This window comes from Oncorhynchus mykiss, chromosome 3 (assembly GCF_057628025.1).
Source record: "Oncorhynchus mykiss isolate SJ-2025 chromosome 3, ASM5762802v1, whole genome shotgun sequence".
NCBI lineage: Eukaryota > Metazoa > Chordata > Actinopteri > Salmoniformes > Salmonidae > Oncorhynchus > Oncorhynchus mykiss.
Genome location: NC_143024.1, coordinates 74,367,357 through 74,388,697, shown reverse-complemented (window position 1 = coordinate 74,388,697; position 21,341 = coordinate 74,367,357). Strand labels below are relative to the sequence as shown.

Here is a 21,341-nt window from a genome sequence, read left to right as displayed (position 1 = left end):
TCGATTTTATCAACATTTATTGAAGTTAATTATTGACTTACTTACTTTAAATTAAGCACTCCATTTAAGGTTTCATTTCATGTTAGCTTAAAGAACCCCCCCCCCAAAAAAAATTATATACATACCTATGTTTTATAAGTAATTTACATGACAAAAATCAAGCTTTTAGAAGGCATGCTGAAAATATAAGATTGAAATATTTATTGGTGCCTTTTATTATTTACTTGAAGTTGATTAACTGTCTTTAATGCACTGGACATTCTACACTAGAGTGTGTACAGTGGTATGTTAATAAAAAGCTCAATAGCCTTGGCTTTATTTGTGCTCTTAATAATAAAACACATTTCTGCTCACAGGTCCTGGTTTGATTAACAAGGATAAAATAATTTTAAAGAAAGTGTCAAAGTACTAAACCACGTAAAACAAGACAAACAACATGTAGCTTTAAGAACAGTATCTCAATGATTCTCTGGACAAGTCAAATATAAAGACTGACTGTTTGTTCTGGTTGTACAGTAAACTAATAATAACAGAATACAAAACAGTTGTAATGACACTATTACCGCTGACAACAGCCAGAAGCACCTTTGAACATGAGCCCTTGTTCAACCCTGATGAAAACCTTAGTGTATATGACCAATAAAATGTGATTTAGTAAAAATGCTGTGGATGGTATACACTGCTAAATCTGAGTAAAACATGATTTATTCATCCATCAACCTAAACCAGCTGCCTGGCTAGAGCACATTCTGAAATGGAAGGTCCAGTTTCCATAGAAGTTCTGACGTAATCACTATTTACTGTATTAGTACTGAACTGTACGTAGTATGCAACATTCAAGCTAATGGAAAAGCCTTTGTAGAAGAATTTGAGGGAAGTAGTATGGTGCAAAACGTTATGAAGCATCAAATGACACCAAACTAGAGGTCTTCACGAATCCCCCTGTACCTGAATTCCTGATACTCGATCCAGGAACCGAACGGGTCCAGATCCAGAATTCAAAATAATGTCACGGGTCTGGGTTGGATCTGATTGTCACTGGTCTCAGGTATGTGTAATGTTAACTGACTTGTCCAGAATGACCCATAGAGACCTGAATTTGACTGCTGCAGTAGAGAGAGAAATGGTATAATTTATTCACGAGACTGGCGCATGTAGCTTGTTGTTGACCAATCATAAGTAATCAAAGCGGTAATAGGCTACAGTCATAGAGCCTCCGCGTGGGGCAAAAGTTAGGAGATACCTATTCAATAGAAGATTGAATTAAAATGGAATTAAGTTAAAAGGAGAAGGATAGGCTACAACAACGAAGAGCCCACAGGTAGGCTGCTACTTTATATTCTGAATGGAGCAGTGGAGTCTGCTTAGAGGAGAACGGCTCATAATGATGGCCGGAACAGAGTGGCGGTTCTGGCCACGGTCTGACTCCCAACAATTTTGGACCCCCTTGTGGCCCCCCTAAATGTGGAGTATGAAAAGTTTTGCTATCGTTCTTTTTTTACATCCGTTATTAGACAGTGGCAACGATGCTGATTATGAACATGGTATTTTGCCTGCTAATGCCTGCAATGCAGTGAAGAAAACGATGACAACAATAACATCTAATGTAACTGGCCCCTCTAACAGTACAACTGGCCCCAGCTTGGCCCCCCCCAGTTGAAATGGTCTAGAACCGCCACTAGGAACAGAGCATGGAATGGCATCAAACACCTGGAAACCATGTGTTCAGTGGCGGATTTAGGCATAGGCGATATGGCCAGCATCTTGCCGGGGGCGGTCGCACAATTTTATTGTAATAATAATAATAATAATAATCCGAATGGTTTTCTATCGCTCATTTGCACGTCACGTCAATGATATCACGTCACCGTGTGGGAGTGGGTGCCCTGATTCTAGTTTGTGAGCTAGGCAGGCAACTGCCTGGGAAGGTTTCACACTCAGAAGTACAAGATGGGGAGGGGGCGGAGGTAGGTTGACTTCAGGTCTCCCTACTGGAAGCCCGAGATAGATTCCCCTGCTCCCCCTATCAAATAGCACACCTCTAACTTTGTACAGTACTAATACAAACTAAATTGCACAACTAGTTGTGTGTTTATTGTTTGAAGTGCAATAATCAGGTTCTCTTCTTTCTAAGTGTGTTATTCTATTTGTGTAAAATAGAATGTGCAATTTTGTTTTATTTGTGTTTTTTGTTAGCAATAGGGTAATAATTCATTTTTATATACTACAATTGGTTTCTATTCGTCTTTGATATTCATGAGTCTTATTTTTGTATATTTATAGTTTTAAACGCTAGGATTATTTATTTGTGGTGTTCCAAATGAAAAAAAAATAGTTTGTGCAGAATGGTGCTTTTTTTGGGGTGGGGGGGTGGGGGAGGGGAGGCATGCCTAGGAAGCCATACAAGCTAGAACCGCCGCTGCATGTGTTTGATACCATTCCACTCCAGTCATTACCACGAGCCTGTTCTCCCCAAATAAGGTGCCACCAACCTCTAGTGGACTGGAGGCATTGTTGTTTGTAAATGTGTAGGAAGAGAAAGTGCCAACCTCCTGTGGACTGGAGGCATTGTTGTTTGTAAATGTGTAGGACGAGAAAGTGCATGCAGCCTCAATTAGTCTAGCCATCTTCTCCCGGTTTGGTGCAGTCAAGACAGGTACTACGTAATCATATTGGATGATAAATAACCTAGCAATGGCAGCTATTATTCTACTACAGCGCGAGTCGGCTTGGTTGGTTGGGGTTTCTCTCTCCCTCCTCCCCACGTCACTCGCTCACACTCACAGCAGACTACACACACAGCACGGCCCCTGCTAGAGCGTCACCTCTCTCTACCTCCCCTTTTTATCAGCTCCAGTTAATAAAGTAGCTTAAAAATTGACCTTTCTGCTGCTTGTCTTACTCGGATCTGGATCGGACCAGGTCTATACAGAACGGGTCTAGTTGTACTGAACGGGCTTCTATATATATATATATTTTTTACAAATGTATGCATTTCAGGTCTGGATGGGAAAACCCCAGGTCCATTTCAGAATGACCAGTGAAGGCCTCTACCCCAAACATGAGCCACTGAAATGCTCTGTGTGGCTACACTTGGATCTTAGCAATAGCAAGCAATCAAGTTACAGATCATCACCATAAATAGAAAATGGTTGTAAAAATATTACCGCTATGTCCGCTTTATACAGTGCATATCTATAATGAGGAGTGTTTGTCAACGGACACACGGGCTTGAGGGTCTGTCTGTTCATAACCTTTTGACCGCTGTAGGAGAAGTCAAGGTTTGAACTTGTGTGCGAGCTGCTCCAATATTGCCTGCAGCTTCTCCTCATCGGCCGGAGAGGACCTGGTTAAAGCCAGCGGAAGGTGTGTGGGCACCGCCATTCGGTCTGGGGCATTATGGGAAAAAAAATAGAGGAGCAGATGTAAGAGATAGCAGGACGGTATCTGAACAGCTAGGATGCATCTATCAGGGAGGCATTTCTAAGCAAAAATACCCCTTCCTCTTCGTGTTCCACCCTCAACACTCTCCATCCCTGTGTCTCACCCTGGAAGAAGAGTCCACTGGGCTGGTTGGAGGCCACTGCTGAGACAGCCAGCCACACCACCGTGTCGGCCCCCATGGACTCCGTACGCAGCTTGTTCTTCATCTTAGCATGGAAGTCAGGCATGGACAACTGGACAGCTACGGGGAACACAGAGACACAGATACATTAGCAAGTCAACACAGATGCAGGGAGTTTTTTCAAATCAGAACAATCATCTAGAAATACTTGTACTGATGAATATGTCTAGATTTCTGACTTTAGATAAGTGTTAGTACCTGGAGTATCAGCCCAGCCAGGGTGCATTGATGAGAAATGGATCTCTTTATGCTGGGACGCCCATCTCTCGGTCAGTATCACCTGTTGTCTCTGTCACCACAACACACAGCACATCACTTTCACAGAGAATATAACAGAACTGGCTAGGTAATGCATTTGCTCAGGGGTGAGTGGGTAGTCGAGATGCACAATGTCCTAACTTTATTCTGAGCGTAGGCCATAGTGCCGTCGAACGTTCCCTTCTCAGACTGCAGGTCATCTACTTTCATCTTCTGGACCAGCATGCCCCCTGAAGACACTGTGATCTGGAGGAGAGGGGTGATTATCATCATGACGATATGGGCTGTTGGACTGCTAGACAGGTGGAACATGTCCTTTTGTTGTTTTTGTAATATGTAATAGATTCCTTTGATGCATTTGTTCAGACACACTGGGCCCTCTGCTGGTCAATTAGACATTAATACAGGCACAAACAGAACTAATGGAGGAAAGGCCATACAAGAGCCACTTTTCAAACTTTTCTCATTTCATTGATTGGGCCAATGTCATCTGTCTATGGCAGGACATTACTCACCACTCGTGGGTCCTGTGCCTGTTTCAGGGCTGGTATCAACGCTGTGGTTAGGATGAAGGTACCTAACCAAGTGAACAGTAATGACGAGGAAGAACATTGTGAGAAAACATATCAACTTATGAGTGTGGTGTGCATTGTTTCCAATGAGACGTGACTACTGCCCTTGGGTTGATCTTACTTACCGAGAGTGTTAGTAGCAAAGTTCTTCTCTACACCTTCCTCTGTCAGCTCTTTCTGGTTTACCATACACCCTGCATTGTTGATCTGGGGGAGAAAGAATCATAATTAATAAACTTGTATTGAATTAATTCAATGAATCTAATCACTCATGTTGAATCATACCCAATCACTCCTATTGAATCATTCATATATCATCCTATTCAAACTAGCAGCCCAACTCTTTAATCTATTCAATGGACTAACCCATGTGTTGGGCTTGGAGATGATTCACCCACCTAACGGATACCTTACCAGTACATGAATGCTGTTGCTTTTTGAGAAGCTCTCTGCAAACTCCCACACTTGTCTTGCACTGGACATGTCAACGATGTGAACATGGACATTCTGCACAGACAAGGAAACAACATAGAACCACATTAAGTCTGATTCTGAACTATTACGCTAGCAGTTGGAAAGATTGATTACAGTATTCAAATTTGATCACAAAGAAGCCAAACATGGAATTTTGTGAGTGTGACCCGGGGACTTGAGTATAGACACAGCAGTGTTACTTTTCTACCAAACCAGAGGCGTAACAACCCCCAGACATGACTGTGCAGGAACTATCAAACCATCCTCTGTTTCTGTTTGACTAAGTGCTTGTCCACATTAATCAGTCTAAGCAAGGCAGGAAGCAGATAATCTCATCTGTAAATCACCTCAACTTCCACCCACCTGGGTATAACAGATCCTTATCATTGTTAGATTAGCCTAGCTAATCTGTGCAGCACCTAACTCATGATGACCCCATGAATATGCCACATTGTGACCCCATGAACAAAGCTGTTCACAATTGACTCAATGGCTTGCTCTTCATCCCTCACCAGACAGTTGCTGGGCATGAATAAACATGTGTGGTGTTTCTTTCTGTACTGATTCTTTCTGTGTGTCATTCAGTCCTCGTTACCTGGTTTTTACTATGTTCCACCAGCTCCTCCTTCGCCTCCTGTGCCCGCTCCTTGTTACGACACACCAGGTGGACAATCCCTCCTGCAATAAAACCACAATTTTATATCAAAAACTGGGTAAACTATAGTGACCTCAAAGAACCCCTTCACACAACTAATGATCAGCCACCTGAGGAGTTGAACACCATATTGTCCTCATGATTGGTCTGTGAGTCTGTCTATATAAACCTCTGAGACCTCACCTTGAGGTTAGTTGCATCTGGCCCACCTACTAGCACTCACTCATAAATCTACTGTTAATCATCAACTAACAATGGTCAACAGTTATATTACAGATTAGTGGTGTACATTTCAAGGTGAAAACCATATTCATTGTTTTAAACACTCATAGGACATTGACTTTGCCTTACCTCTTTTGGCTATTTCATGGGCTGTAGCTTTTCCAATGCCGCTGTTGGCCCCAGTGATTACAAAAGACCTGCCACTCAGGTTCACGTCCAGGTCCCCAGTATTAAACTGCTTAGCTGCTGCTTCATATCCGCTTCTGTTGAACAAAAGAAAAAGACATCTCAACATACGGTTAATGGTGATTAAGGAACTGAGATAAAATAAAGCAAACACATGTTTAAAAAGGCAATGTAACGGCAGTTATATTGAGGTTGTCAGTACAGTAATTGTATGACTACTAACTAACAAATACATGGACTCTTTGGTAACATCAATATGTAACTATGAAGGCATGTGCGCGTGTTAGTCACTCAAACCTCTAAAATGTCAACCTTCTATTCATGTGCAACACTAGCTATCAAAAACCGATACCCACTTTGTGTATTCTTGAAGTCCTTTAACGAACCAAACGGCGTTTCTGTAAAACGACATCTTTAGGTAGCTAGCTAGTTAGCTGGATAATTATTTTTAAGTGGAGTTATATAGCTACTTTAACTTTGCATAACACTAGACAAAACACGCCTCTTTTTACGTTTCATAAGAATGACTCGTTACGTCGTCCAATGCGGGTGGGGCAAACATAGTCACATGGGGTAACGCAAACCTCCGTCTTTAGTTAAATACAGCTAAAACAACAAATGTGTAAATACTGGTAAGTGTTTAATGAATAGTAAACTGTGTAGCGAACCTAGAACCCGAACAAATCTAATTATTACCCAACTTATAAAATGGCTGCTGCTATATTTATCGTTATAAGTAATATTCCTTTCTAAAAAGTTCACTTGTCAGGATGGCCGAGTGGTCTAAGGCGCCAGACTCAAGGTTCAACCTTCCACAGTAATGGGGTTTCTGGTCTCCGAATGGAGGCGTGGGTTCAAATCCCACTTCTGACAACACCTTTTTTTTCATGGATAAAACGAGTAAAATTCAGCAACCAACGACAATTTATACGACAATTTATACAAGATATGGCACTTTGTGGCCATAAAGTGCCATATCGGCCCAAAGGCCCAAAGGCCACAAAGTGCCATATCTTGTATAATGTTGATTTTAAACTAAGCTCAACCACTGACAATTCATACATCATACCAAATAAAATGTTATTCTACAACTCAAGTTATTATAATATATTATTTCGTAATTTCCAGTGTATATGTTTTATATATATATATATATATGTTATATATGTTTGCAATATCACTAGTAGTACGTTATTTAGCTAACGGTAGCTATTTAGATTCGCTAACAAAAAGCTAGATAGATTCGCTAACAAAAAGGAAATGGTTAGCTAGCGATATCGTAAGGTTCACGTATTTTGTCTGTGAAAAGTTTCTGTAGCCATCATGAAAATTATCTAAAAAAAAATGACAATCACTGATCGTTGAATGAATAGATACTCTGTTTTCTTTCACTTGTTATAGTTGTCAGGATGGCCGAGCGGTCTAAGGCGCCAGACTCAAGGTGAAAATCCTTCCTGGAAAGGGGTATTCTGGTCTCTGCATGGAGGCGTGGGTTCGAATCCCACTTCTGACAATATTTTTGGACCTTTCATTCTTCAATATAGGGTAGTAGGTGAGTATATGCATGTCTTATTGTCTTATTTGATAGTTACAAGACTATGTCAATTGTAAAGTGGATGATATTTCAAAGCTTGATATCAGGGCATGTCAACAGGGGTTATTCAGCAGACTGCTTTAGGCTATTTCACCCAATACAAATGTTACAGTCCTGGGATACGGCATAATGAGTGAATAGAGGTAGAAATTATATCACTCTGACATCAGTGCATGGCATTGTTTTATGGCCATTAGAATGTGAGGTGATTCACTCAAATGTCCAACAGATGTCGCTATATTCCACATTTTTTGTTGTAATACTGAGCAGAAGGTACAGTACTGTAATTCCCGAAAATGATAGATAAACACAATCCCACTCAGATTCATAAAACCCATTCTGATATTCGGTCTAAGCAGCATCTTTTCTTCTTGGTAAAATGAGAAGGGTCCGTACCCGACTCAGTACCTGCCTCCTTTCATGTGACATGCTTAGTGAATTCAAATATAAATCATATGGTTACATTTTAATGCACAGCATTTTATTATTTGGAATACTCTGTATTCAGATTCAAAAGACAAACACATGTAAGAATGTGAGAATATTTTCCCACACTTCCAACATGTACTCTAGAGGCAGAACGTGTCCATCAGCTTTTTTCGACATTGGATCCGTGCACATTTAGGGCACTCCTCATCTCTGAAGCAGTCTTTGTGGAAACAGGCCTTGCACACTAAAACGAGAGAGAGGCATCGTTATCAGATTTATATGGATTTAAAAAAAAGAAAGTCAAGGTGAAGAGCGGGCTGTCTCTGTCTGATCAGAAAAACACTTGCCTTGACAGCGTGTGCAGGTCTCACTCTGGAAGGGAAATAACACATCCTTCTGCTTGCAGAACTCACAGATGAAGCCTCTAGCCAGGCAGACCTGGGATAAAACGCAACAGATCTTAGTCTCAACAATTGAACACTGCATAACAACTGAGGTTATAGGTGAAGTCATGATATTAGAATATACATTTATTTGTCCATCTGTGATTTTGCAACTGGTGGATATACCTGACAGCTCTCCACGTGGGCGATGGCCACCCGGAGCACGGCCCTGGCCAGCGGCACCAGCTGACCTCGTTTTACCCTCAGGAGGTCATCCATGGAGAACAGGTGTGGCCCTTGTGTCAGGTGATCAGGAAGCTGCTCAAACTCCTTCAGGACCCTGAGCATAACAACAGCACACGTGGGGGGGGGGGGTGAAATTAAGAACTTTTTCAAGCACCAAGACTATTATGGCTATTCATAATAAATCTAAATCAATACCCAGGCTATATCATAACCCCTTTATCTGTCCAGATAAAAAGGTTCTTAACTTCATCTGTACAGCAAGTTATGGCTCTATCGATTAATACTTGGAAGGTTGCCGTCTGCAACCAACAACCAACAGATTGATGCAGTTTATCTCTAAATAAGGCGAAAAGTGCCGTGTGTGGTGAAGAAGTTGGCATGAGAAATTAGAGTGTGAGAGAGTTGTGAAGGGAGAATCATTAAGTGGATGTCTTTACCCCTCAGATAATCTGCATGCTTTCAGCAGTCTTTTAATGCCTAGTAGTTGCTCCTGCAGGTCCTTGGGAGGGAGAAGAGTGTTAATGTAATCAATATGTGTATGAGGATTTGCCTCGGCAACATTCCCTGCATGTCGCCACTGAACATTAGAGAACTAATCAAAGACACAGACTAATCCACATTCTCCCAGTGACTCCGAGATCCCTATTCTGAGTTTCCTCTTCGTACAGACATGAGCACCCCAGACACTGCTGAAGAAGAGGATTCACTACTGCTGTAAAACTGATTCCAGACCATATCTCTCATTGTCTATAAACCTGCAGCTGTTAGCTTGAACCTAAACCACTGACCTGCCCAGTTTACATTCTCAGTCGACACTCACACCGCACTCAAGCACAATAATAAGAACTGACCCCAGACTAGTTGAAACCATGTATACAGTATATTAGCTCCTATAGGAGTCTACTTACCATGAACCTGTCCAGTTCTCGCACCCTGCTGTAAAGGGTCTTGCCAACACAGGTCAGGTCGAAGAGAGGCTGGTGCCACACAGAGTCCAGCAGCTGCTTGGAAAAATCACTGACTGGGTACCTTCCAAAGTCCCACTGGGTCAGCACCCGGCCTGGGATCACAGACTCAGCACCGCCTTGGCAACAGTCACAGAAGTACTTGCTCAGGTATTCACAGTAGCGCAGCTTCTTGATGTATCCTGAGGTATGAGAGCAATGCGATCTAGATGGACTGATATTCATATAATGTAGAATGTAGAAAGCAACAGGATAGATCATACTAAGGCTTTGAGAACTGCAACACTGTATGGTTTTTGTTTAGTTCAGAAATGAATTCACAAGGAGTAAAAAGGATACAGTTAAGCAGTTAAACTTGGATCTTCAACCATAACAACAACATCATCATCATCTCCTAGCAGACCAGCAGGCCTCTGTCAGTGAAAGCCCAGCAGTGTGTGTGTGTGTGCGTGCGTGCGTGCGTGCATGCATGTGTGAGAAAGAGTGAGACTGTATGCAGTGTGTCTGTTCCTCTCACAGGTAATATACAGCTGGTGAGCTCCGTAAATCATCCAGTTACACACGCCAGAGAATTCCTCCACAACCACCCAGAAACATGAAAACTCAGAGCACCTCACAGCAAAGGAAATATGTACAAAGCTCTGTCTCAGTTTTAACATTAAAGGGCTTGCTGTGGTTCCAGGTGGATCACCCAGAGTGTCCAGCTCTCTGGAATAGAGTAGTACTTACTGGGTTCTATTTCAGTTCCACAGCCTGCACAGAGGAAGTGCTGGGAGGCAACAACCTCACTGCGCCTGGGCAGGAGACAGAATTATGAGGGAAACTGATTAACAGACTTATTGCAGATTGATTCACATACAAATGAAGAGAACAAATGTATTGTACAGAGAGTGAAAGGGAGTAATACCATGACACAATGAGAATAATGTTAAACTTTTGCACAAGCCCATCCCCTGTAGGAATAGTCATCATCAGTGAAGTCAGTGTGACACCATACTGACCTCTGGGTGGGGTGGACGCTGAAGATGATCTGGAACCGGGGTGGGGCCCAGTTCAGAGTTCCCCTCATCCTGGTTCTCTGTCTGATCTCCTCACTCAGACTAAGACGGGCATCACTCACCATACAAACCCCTCCAGGAAGCTGGGGATTGAGTAGGACAGTCAGTCAAATTGCTACATTGATTGGTAAACACTCTTCCTGTCTGGTGTAAACATCCTATTGAAGTAATTTCCATTTCACAGTCATTCCTCGTGTGTCAGTGACGATATTTCACAAATCTACTCTATTGCAATTTTCCAGCTATCTGGAATAGAACTGTCAACAGAAAGTATGCCTGTTAAAATTAGCTTTTGTATTTGTGTGTTTGACAGCAGGGGCATTTTGTGACCACAGTGATTCTCACTTCCTGCAGCGAGGTTCTGATGCTCTGACGGCCGCGTTTCAGCTCCTGTGTGGGAAACCACTGCTTCCTGAAGTCACACACCAGCTGCTGGGCTAGGCCCTCAGCAGAGCAGCGCATTATGGGAAAACCCATGGAACTGAGTATGGACATAATGGGGGTAAGAACAAGACTCAAGATGAATAGGAATGATTTTGTAGGCTGTTGTATGAAGACTATGATGAATACTATCACAGTTAATCAGAGGTCTGATGGTTGTATCTGTTTGTTTGTTTCTACCTTTTAAAGGACATATTAGCGCCTCTGGTTATTGGTCTATTGTTTGCGCCACAACCTACAATGCAAACAGAGGTGATATGAAAAACATTAACTCAGAGAACACGCTTCTCTCACATTGTCCCACTGACACATCCTTCTCTGTCAGGGCCTTGTCTCCAACACCCCTAAATGGCTTTCTATCTAAATCCTCTATGACCACGCATCTGATATGACCAGGTGGGTTGGTTGTGTTTGCATAAATTCTCTACACACCAAGAACATTGGTTGGCAATGAAAGGAAAGCATTCAAGGTGATCTGGTCCAAAATGTTAATGACAATTTCATGACAATTCATTACTATTTTAAAGCCCTCTTCCATTACTACATCCTCTTGCTCCCTACCTTCATATCCACTGTCAGTGGAAACAAGAGAGTGTGTCTTTGAGGGGTGGATGCAGATTTGGGCCCCTGAGTCCTCTGAGGCCTCTGTATGGTTCCCCATAGCCCCACAGCTCTTCTGACTCAGACTCACAGCCCACTTCACCCCCTCCAAGGCCTCCAGCACCATGTCCACCACTATGAAATGAGCATTCTCCTACACACCAGGCATAAAGCATCATGTCAGAGTTTATATTGTGCCTTTGGAAAGTATTCAGACCCCGTGACCTTTTCCACATTTTGTTATGTTACAGCCTTATTCTAAGGATGTAACCCCCACAATGACAAAGCAAAAACAGGTTTTTAGACATTTTTGCAAATGTATATATAAAAACTAAAATAATGAAATATCACATTTACATAAGTATTCGGACCCTTTACTCAGTACTTTGTTGAAGCACCTTCGGCAGAGATTTCAGCCTTGAGTCTTCTTGGGTATGACGCTACAAGCTTGGCACACCTGTATTTGGGGAGTTTCTCCCATTCTTCTCTGCTGATCCTCTCAAGCTCTGTCAGGTTAGATGAGGAACATTGCTGCACAGCCATTTTCAGGTCTCTCCAGAGATGTTTGATCGGGTTCAAGTCCGGGCTCTGGCTGGGCCACTCAAGGACATTCAGAGACTTATCCCAAAGCCACTCCTGCATTGTCTTGGCTGTGTGCTTAGGTTGTTGTCTTGTTGGAAGGTGAACCTTCGCCCCAGTCTGAGGTCCTGAGCGCTCTGGAGCAGGTTTTCATCAAGGATCTCTCTGTACTTTGTTCCATTCATCTTTGCCTCGATCCTGACCAGTCTCCCAGTCCCGGCCGCTGAAAAACATCCCCATAGCATGATGCTGCCACCACCATGCTTCACCGTAGGGATGGTGCCAGGTTTCCTCCAGATGTAATGCTTGGCATTCAGTTCAAACAGTTAAATCTTGGTTTCATCAGACCATAGAATCTTGTTTTCTCATGGTATGAGAGACTTTAGCTGCCTTTTGGCAAACTCCAATCAGGCTGTCATGTGCCTTTTACTGAGGAGTGACTTCCATCTGGCCACTCTACCATAAAGGCCTGATTGTGGAGTGCTGCAGAGATAGTTGTCCTTCTGGAAGGTTCTCACATCGCCACAGAGGAACTTTAGAGCTCTGTCAAAGTGACCATCCTTCTCCCCCGATTGCTCAGTTTGGCCGGGTGCCCAGCTCTAAGAAGAGTTTTGGTGGTTCCAAACTTATTCCATTTAAGAATGATGGAGGTCAATGTGTTCTTGGGGACCTTCAATGTTCCAGAAATGTTTTGGTACCGTTCCCCAGATCTGTGCCTCGACACACTCCTGTCTCAGAGCTCTACGGACAACTCCTTCAACCTCAAGGCTTAGTTTTTGCTCTGACATACATTGTCAACTGTGGGACCTCATATAGACACGTGCGTGACTTTCCAAATCATGTCCAATCAATTGAATTTACCACAGGTGGGCTTCAATCAAGTTGTAGAAACATCTCAAGGATGATCAATGGAAACAGGATGCACCTGAGCTCAATTTCGAGTCTCATAGCAAAGGGTCTGAATACCTATGTAAATAAGGTATTTCTGTTCTTTATTTTCAATAAATTAGCAAACATTTCTAAAAAACGGTTTTCGTGTTGTCAGTATGGGGTATTGTGTATAGATTGCTGAGGGTAAAAAATATTTGATCCATTTTGGAATAAGGCTGTAATTTAACAAAATGTTGAAAAAGTCAAGGGGACTGAATACTTTCCGAAGGCAATGTAGATGCTTCAAAAATAAACAAAATATAAATAAGCAAATATAATTAACCTAATATGTTTCAGAGAGGGTAATTTACCTTGTCCAGGTCACAGCCAGTCTTGATAATGTCTGCAGAGCAGTGTGTAATATCACTTGGTCTTTTATCCTTAATAGGCACTTTAATGTAAAAGCACAATGACAAAAACATATCAATCAGTGAACTAGACATAAGGAACCTTGAGTTCTCACTTTCTTATTTTCTCTCTGCACCTGTAAAGACCTGTAAAGTCTACCATATCAGGACAGCAGAAAAGGTTACCTAATTGTGGATGGGCATCAGAGGTTGAGCGTAGTCGGGGACCCTCCTCCTGGTCCAGCCCTGGCCCCTGGGAGCCCCTGAAGGGCAGATGGAGCCCGCTGGTAAGCAGGCGGTTCAGGTTGGCAGAGATGGAGACACAGCGTGGCTTATGTGACTGAGATATAGTAGGACAGGGACAGGGGGTAGACTCTGCCTTTACAGTACCAGTTGACCTCTCTGCTGCCAGTGGGGGCTCAGTAAGATGAAGATGATATCGGTCAGATGTTGATGGGGGGTCACTACTAAGACCCAGAGGGGCCACAGTAGTAGGGGGCAATGCAGACAGAGACAGCCCTGTATCTCCATGCCATGTTAAGGACTTCCTCCTGTGGGAGATAACGGGGCTACTTCTGGGCAGGTGATATTGGTCATCACCTGGGGTCAGCAGAGAGGGGTCCTCCCTGTTTAAGTAACTCCCTGGTGCTTCATTACTCTTAAAGTGTCCTTCATCATCATCATCATGAGAGTACTGCCCTGTGCTCTTTTCTTCCCCGCTGCTTTCTGTGTCAGTGCAGTGTCCGTGTGGTGGACTTAGATAGGGGGATGTGGGGACAGTGTCCACATACCAGCTCACATTGTTTGACTTCCGTAGAGGAGAGGCAGTGCCTCGACTGACCACCTTCACACAGAGAGAGAGAGAGAGATTTTCTATGAACGCAGTTATACCTCAATTTCCTTCAAAACAACTGCTCTTGTTATACTTCCTGAATGGAAACTACCAGCAGAAAATATATATTCAGATCAACTTGAAATGTATAAGACTTGCATGGTGGCATTGTTTGAGTCAGTATTCACAGAATATATTCTCATCTCCAACATTACAAGTTCATTTGACAGATGATTTGACTTCATATGACACTTTCCCATTAAGGCAGATACAATAAAAAGTTGTAAAATATATTAATATAACAACCATATCTCTATTGTGAAGGGGCTATTTCCACATGAACACCAACCTTTTTGATATCCTGTGAGTCCATATTAGAGTTGGACAATAAAGTGCAGGTCAGAGCTCACTGTTTGACTGACGGATGGACATGAAGGACATTGACTCTGTAGAGCTTCTGAAATGATACAGAATTATTCTAACAATAATCACTTGGATATTTAGATTTTTTTTTACTGTCATTAGAATATTACAAATGAACAACATATCAATGGGGACATCAAACCTATATTTATACTGAAGTTAAGATACACCTACAAGTAGTATTGAAACCTTCAGAACAATCACATATGTGACCCCCTTTAGAATCTCTGAAACTATTTCATATTCTGTCAAACTATAAAGTACTCACCATTTTGTTTGATTCCAAAATGAAGGACATGGTTGAACCTGAGTCTTTTTGTCGTATGACCTGAAATAACACAGCTGTAAAACGGTCAACTTGTTGAGCAAGGAGTGGGTCGGAGGATATCTTTACTTCCTGTATTTAATGTTGGGTTGAAATTTCTGTGGTAAAGCAATGCCCTTTTCAAACCAGACGCAAGAAGTCTCTCTGTGGGTGTTCCTCAACAAATGATGAAGTGAATGATAACTTTAGATAAATAAGCTATTTTTAAATAAGCTCTGAATTTACAAACTCCAAGTTCAAATAGCGAGTGAGCTATGTCTTTGTGTAATAAATGTTTTTATCAAAGGTCAAAGGCTCAAACTCCAAGAAGTGTCTCAGAACTACTCATGATTATATATTTGACTTGACAAGTAGGCCTACTAAATCTTATACACATTCATTCCAACAGCTCACACATCTCTGGTGGGAATTGAGTTTTCATGCACAAAGAAACAGATTGAACCTAATCCATATGTAATAGTCTTCCTTATTAATGTTTTGGTCAAGAGTAGTGAATTCTGCTTTGTCGTCCTGATAGGTTCCCTGCAGTGGCAAGTAATGCTTTGTTCAGCATGAAGGAGATGTTGCAGAAATCAGCCCTAAGCCTATCGAACCCTGTGTCACTGCAGAATGCAGCTTGAACAGAAAAGAGGAACTATCAGGAGTATCCATTTATTTGCATTGTACTTATCATCTGATAATAATAGAAGATGAAGTAAGGGGATGAAAGTGACAAATAACCCACTGGGCACAGACGTCAATTCAATGTCTATTCCACATTGGTTCAACGTAATTTAATTGAAATTACTTGAAAACAACGTTGATTCAACCAGTGTGTGCCCAGTGGGAAGTGACATGATGTGGACTGGCTTTTCAGGCCCTGAAAAGAAATAGTCACAGTCATGAATATTGGGAATAGTAGAACTATAGGCTATTTCTCTTTCTCAGGATTAGTCTGGAATAGAATCCCAGAAGCCTTTACTAACTCCAGATGTAACCAGACTGAAAGATGATAGGCTGAGAAATGAGGTATGACAAAACAGAGACGAGTCTGTCACTCCACCACCCTCACTCACTGTCTTCTTTCGGATCTGTATCTGAAGGCATATATCTCTACCTCTCTGTTTGTCTCTCTCACTTTATGTGTATGTGTGTCAGTGTGTATGTGTGTTTATTGTGTAGCCCCCATAGTGATCAGTATATCTGCTGATGCAAGCAGGTTTTTCAAGCGCTTGACTCAGCACTCTCATTGGTAGTGAGGCCTCTCTGTCTCTCTGTGTGTATTTCCCTCTCTCTCGCTCTCTCTCTCTCTGTTTCTCTATCAGATTCAACGAACTCCAGGAATCCTCATCTAAGATATAACATGAAATGAATGGTATGAAACGTTTTTCTGTAATTGTAATTCTGTAAAATTATTGTGCAGGCCTTTCAATCATTCAAAACCCATACTCACTGTGACTGCATCCCTAAGATATGTTATTGTTCTGTATCACTCAGTTCATATGAACTACATAGGTAGGCTACAGCACAGATGTCATAGTAGGTCTTGAAGATAAATTATGGAAGTTTTATGTTTCGTCAGCAGGGGTCGCAAAATCCAAATTTACCAGTATGCCGTTGGTCTGGCTAGAGTTCAATGTAGTACTGTAAATAGCGCAGTCGCAGTGGGAGCGGAGGCAGTCGAAGAGGAAATTCGCAAACCGTTGGAGTCTCTCCCATAGTTTGTGCTTGGATACAGTCATTGCAGAGCATTTATTTTAAATAAAGCAGGGGCTAATATGGCGACGTTGGGACCAGACCCTCGTCCCCATTCCCAGCTCGCTTCTGCCTCGATACAAAGTAACATCAGTGGCAATAACCTGCCTCCCAACCGCGGCTTGGAAAGAGCGTTGGAAGAAGGAGCGAACTCCGGGTTTTTGAACCTCAGCGCCAGGAAACTCAAAGAATACCCCAGGACAGCATCTAACTACGATTTATCAGATACGGTGGAAGCAGGTAAGAATAGACAATGCCGTATAATTATTCTGAATCTCTTCCGCTCCTGCGCCCAGCAGTCCCGACAAAATGCATGGATTTTTGGAATTCAGTTAGTCTTTTGGAGACGAAGGGTTTTGTATTCTGTGTAAGCGATAACTTGATGTCTGGAGTATGTTTGAATTAAGAAGTTTCAATTCCAGACACATTAACATGACAGTGATGGAGAATTTTATGGACATGCCGTGTCTAGCGCACGACTAAGCTTTTCTCGATGCGGAGAATCAGCTTTTGGACAGATGTTCAGTATTGTGCGTAGGCAACGAAATGTGGGCCATTAAAGATAGCATGGCCTTAATGCTCCAACAAGGCTACTACTATAAATGCCCCCGGTCTGTATGTTTGTCAAACAATGACGGAACAGCACGCTGCCTTTTTCTTTGAATTTTGTCGGGAAGATGTTGGGGAAATCCCCATATTATTTCCCAGAACCGTACTATTCACATTTCGGTGTCAGGCTGCTGCAGCAGCCTGTCAAAGTTTCTATGGTAGGCTGTCATACAACGAGCAGTCACGCTATTAACTCCAGTATTTTATACTGAAGAAAAATAGAAACGCAACATGCACGAATTTCAAATATGTTACAGTTCTTATGAGGAAATCAGTCAATTTAAATGAATTAATCTATGAATTTCACATGACTGGGAACACAGATGTGCACCTGTGTATCTTTTAAAAATGATCATTCAAATTGCCATAGATAAAAAAGCAATTATGTTCGTTGTCTGTAGCGTATGCCAGCCCAATACACAACCCCACCGCATGACTGCCCTTTATTGTCCACAGCACAAGGTGCACCTGTGTAATGATCATGCTGTTTAATCATCTTCTTGATATGTCACACCTGTCAGGTGGATGGATTATCTTGGCAAATGAGAAATGCTCACTAACAGGGACATAAAGTGTTGTGTGCACAAATGGAAAATTGTATGGAATCTTTTAATCCAGCTCATGAAACATGGGACCAACACTTTGTTTATATTGTTGTTCAGTATAGATTGGCTGGGCCATGCATGACTGCGCACTGCAGCAATTAAATCCATTGATCTTTCAGTAGGTTATCTTAGTAATTGCCTGGATACCCGATGTTGAATTGCATTGAATTCTACGTCGGGCAGAAATTAGCATTTGAATCAGGAAAGTTTCCTCTCACGACCTCTACATGCCAGAATGTTGAATACAAGTATATTTTAATTTACTTTACCGGTTGTTAATGTGGTTGGTCCTTTTGGCGGTAGTAATGTGAGACAATATCCACAGGAAACTATTATTCCGTCAACTTTTCAAAGCCCTGGTAGTGCATTCATATTTCTATCACCCGAAGCATGCGATGTACCGAGAGGAAACTTTCCAAATTCAAATGCTAATTTCTGCCTGACGTAGAATTCAATGCAATTCAACGTCGGGTTTCCAGGCAAGCTTAATAAGTAAGAGCTGTCAATGGGTTTGACAGTAAATCCTAGTCTTTGTGTTTACCCCTTATGTGCATGTGTTTAGGATTGCACACAGCATCATACAGGATTTATGTGTGTTTAGTTGTGTCCTTGGCCATTTCAGTGAGGAGTCAACTTATTGGCTCTAGTTTATAGTTTACATGTAACTATAACAGAGCGACCATAATCCATCCTTATAACCTGGAGTAGAAAATAGATTGTTGCATTAGTCTCATGCGTTTGGACGTAGTAGCAGGGGAGTTCCAGTCCATCATACGCAATCTGATACTAAATTACAGTTGGCAACATTCCATCAGCCTTGTCATGAGGTAATGTCGTGAACATTGGCATAACATTGCAGAAAGGTTATTAGAGCGTATTGTACTCATGTAAATCAAATGTATTTATAAAACCCTTTTTACAACAGCAGATGTCACAAAGTGCTTATACAGAAACCCAGCCTAAAACATCAAGCAATGTAGATGTAGACACACAGTGGCTAAGAAAAACTCCCTAGAAAAGCAGGAACCTAGAGAGGATCCAGGCTCTGAGGGGTGGCCAGTCCTCTTCTGTCTGTGGCGATTATAAGAGTATATGGCCATTAAGGCCAGATCGTTCTTCAAGATGTCCACCATTGTTCCTGTACCCAAGAAGGCAAAGGTAACTGAACTAAATTACTATCGCCCCGTAGCACTAACTTCTGTCATCATGAAGTGCTTTGAAAGACTAGTCTAGGATCATATCACCTCTATCTTACCTGACACTTTAGACACACTTCAATTTGCTTACCGGCCCAATAGTTCCACAGACGATGCCATCACACTGCCCTTGCCAATCATGACAAGAGGAATACATATGTAAGAATGCTGTTCATTGACTATAACTCAGCCTTTAACACCATAGTTCCCTCCAAACTCATCATTAAGCTTGGGGCCCTGGTTCTGAACCCCACCCTGTGCAACTGGGTCCTGGACTTCTTGACGGGCTGCCCCCAGGTGGTAAAGGTAGGAAACAACACCTCCACTTCGCTGATCCTCAACACAGGGGCCCCACAAAGGGTGCATGCTCAGCCCCCTCCTGTACTCCCTGTTCACCCATGGCTGTGTGGACACGCAACTCAATCATCAAGTTTTCAGACGACACAACAGTAGTAGGCCTTATTATCAACAACGACGAGACAGCCTACAGGGAGGAGGTGAGGGCCCTGGGAGTGCGGTGCTAGGAAAATAACCTCTCACCCAACGTCAACAAAACAAAGGAGCTGATCGCGGACTTCAGGATACAGCAGAGGGAGCACCCCCCCATCCACGTCAACCGGACCACAGTTGAGCAGGTGGATAGCTTCAAGTTCCTTGGCATACACATCACTGACAAACTGAAATGGTCCACCCACACAGTGTGGTGAAGAAGGCGCAACAGCGCTTCTTCAACCTCTGGAAGCTGAAGAAATTTGGCTTGGCACCTAAAACCCTCACAAACTTTTACAGATGCACAATTGAGAGCACCCTGTCGGGCTCCTATTACCACCTGGTACTGCAACGGCACCACCCGCAACCGCAGCGGACTCCAGAGGGTTTTGTGGTCTGCACAACGCATCACCAGGGGCAAACTACCTGCCCTCCAGGACACCTACAGCACCCGATGTCACAGGACGGCCAGAAAGATCATCAAGGACAACAACCACCTGAGCCACTGCCTGTTCACCCCACTATCATCCAGAAGGCGAGGTGGTTAGAGCGTTGGGCTCTTTTTAGCTTTTCAGCTATACTTTTCGTGGCTGTTTATTTACCTCCACAGACAGATGCTGACACTAAGACCTCACTCAGTCAGCTGAATAAGGAAATAAGCAAACAGGAAACCACTCACTCAGAGGCGGCGCTCCTAGTGGCCGGAGACTTTAATGCAGGGAAACTTAAATCACTTATACCAAATTTTTTATCAACATGTTAAATGTGCAACCAGAGGGAAAAACATTCTAGATCACCTGTACTCCACACACAGAGACACGTATAAAGCTCTCCCTCGCCCTTCATTTGGTAAATCTGACCACAACTCTATCCTCCTGATTCCTGCTTCCATGCAAAAATTAAAGCAGGAAGCACCAGTGACTCGTTCTATAAAAAAGTGGTCAGATGAAGCAGATGCTAAACTACAGGACTGCTTTGCAGCACAGACTGTAACATGTTCCGGGATTCTTCTAATGGCATTGAGGAGTACACCACATCAGTCACTGGCTTTATCAATAAGCGCATTGAGAATTTCGTCCCCACAGTGACTGTACGTACATACCCCAACCAGAAGCCATGGATTACAGGCAACATTCGCACTGAGCTAAAGGGCAGAGCTGCCGCTTTCAAGGTGCGGGACTCTAATCCGGAAGCTTACAAGAAATCCTGCTATGATGCCCTGCGACGAACCATGAAACAGACAAATCGTCAATACAGGGCTAAGATTGAATCATACTACACCTGCTCCGATGCACGTCTTATGTGGCAGGGCTTGCAAACTATTACAGACTACAAAGGGAAGCACAGCCGCAAGCTGCCCAGTGACACGAGCCTACCCTACGAGCTAAATCACTTCTATGCTCGCTTTGAGACAAGCAACACAGGCATGCATGAGAGCATCAGCTGTTCCGGACGACTGTGTGATCACGCTCTCCGTAGCCGACGTAAGACCTTTTAAACAGGTCAACATACACAAGGCTGTGGGGCCAGACGGATTACCAGGACGTGTGCTCCGGGCATGTGC

At 42.8% G+C, this 21,341-nt stretch overlaps 3 protein-coding genes and 2 non-coding genes across 13 annotated transcripts in view; 3 read left to right on the top strand and 2 right to left on the bottom strand.

The window, feature by feature from the left end:
• dhrs12 (dehydrogenase/reductase (SDR family) member 12) lies at positions 1 to 6,673 on the bottom strand. The gene is made up of 10 exons (XM_021597612.3): positions 6,349 to 6,673; positions 5,936 to 6,069; positions 5,525 to 5,607; positions 4,870 to 4,962; positions 4,581 to 4,662; positions 4,399 to 4,460; positions 4,025 to 4,129; positions 3,824 to 3,914; positions 3,548 to 3,685; positions 1 to 3,389 (listed from the first exon to the last, which is right to left on the bottom strand). The coding sequence occupies exons 1-10, from the start codon at positions 6,402 to 6,404 to the stop codon at positions 3,277 to 3,279; spliced, it is 957 nt and encodes a 318-aa protein (XP_021453287.3). The 5' UTR covers positions 6,405 to 6,673; the 3' UTR covers positions 1 to 3,276.
• Positions 6,674 to 6,756: 83 nt separating this feature from the next.
• trnal-caa (transfer RNA leucine (anticodon CAA)) lies at positions 6,757 to 6,865 on the top strand. Its single transcript has 2 exons — positions 6,757 to 6,794; positions 6,820 to 6,865. It is a non-coding gene; the product is annotated as a tRNA-Leu (tRNA).
• A 530-nt stretch (positions 6,866 to 7,395) lies between these two features.
• Positions 7,396 to 7,505, top strand: trnal-caa (transfer RNA leucine (anticodon CAA)). The gene is made up of 2 exons: positions 7,396 to 7,433; positions 7,460 to 7,505. It is a non-coding gene; the product is annotated as a tRNA-Leu (tRNA).
• A 540-nt stretch (positions 7,506 to 8,045) lies between these two features.
• rubcnl (rubicon like autophagy enhancer) lies at positions 8,046 to 15,748 on the bottom strand. 2 transcript variants are annotated; one of them, XM_021597609.3, is made up of 14 exons: positions 15,088 to 15,748; positions 14,746 to 14,853; positions 13,751 to 14,408; positions 13,529 to 13,608; positions 11,670 to 11,862; positions 11,289 to 11,343; positions 11,013 to 11,148; positions 10,611 to 10,750; positions 10,339 to 10,403; positions 9,553 to 9,791; positions 9,082 to 9,143; positions 8,585 to 8,738; positions 8,363 to 8,453; positions 8,046 to 8,259 (listed from the first exon to the last, which is right to left on the bottom strand). In XM_021597609.3, the coding sequence occupies exons 2-14, from the start codon at positions 14,767 to 14,769 to the stop codon at positions 8,156 to 8,158; spliced, it is 2,001 nt and encodes a 666-aa protein (XP_021453284.3). In that variant the 5' UTR covers positions 14,770 to 14,853; positions 15,088 to 15,748; the 3' UTR covers positions 8,046 to 8,155. The 2 variants fall into 2 exon arrangements, with proteins under 2 accessions (XP_021453284.3, XP_021453285.3); XM_021597610.3 differs by having other exon boundaries at positions 14,746 to 14,850; positions 15,088 to 15,673.
• A 1,032-nt stretch (positions 15,749 to 16,780) lies between these two features.
• The window catches only part of LOC110520347 (leucine-rich repeat and calponin homology domain-containing protein 1), a 104,577-nt gene continuing 100,016 nt past the window's right edge, over positions 16,781 to 21,341 (top strand). For all 8 annotated transcript variants that reach the window (XM_090230130.1, XM_021597606.3, XM_090230129.1 and 5 more), the window contains exon 1: positions 16,781 to 17,118. In XM_090230130.1, coding sequence (XP_090086256.1) covers positions 16,902 to 17,118 — 217 coding nt within the window. In that variant the 5' untranslated portion in view covers positions 16,781 to 16,901. The remainder of the gene's footprint in view (positions 17,119 to 21,341) is intronic.

Coding starts and splice junctions, on each gene's coding strand:
- rubcnl (XM_021597609.3), bottom strand. CDS start 14,769: ATGGACTCACAGGATATCAAAAAG. Junction 11,344..11,669: donor CACTGACAGTGGATATGAAG/GTAGGGAGCAAG, acceptor TTTGCATTGTAG/GTTGTGGCGCAAACAATAGA. Junction 8,454..8,584: donor CCCACGTGGAGAGCTGTCAG/GTATATCCACCA, acceptor GTTTTATCCCAG/GTCTGCCTGGCTAGAGGCTT.
- dhrs12 (XM_021597612.3), bottom strand. CDS start 6,404: ATGTCGTTTTACAGAAACGCCGTTTGGTTCGTTAAAGGACTTCAAGAA. Junction 6,070..6,348: donor GGACTTCAAGAATACACAAA/GTGGGTATCGGT, acceptor TTTGTTCAACAG/AAGCGGATATGAAGCAGCAG. Junction 4,461..4,580: donor CTTTGCTACTAACACTCTCG/GTAAGTAAGATC, acceptor TCACTTGGTTAG/GTACCTTCATCCTAACCACA.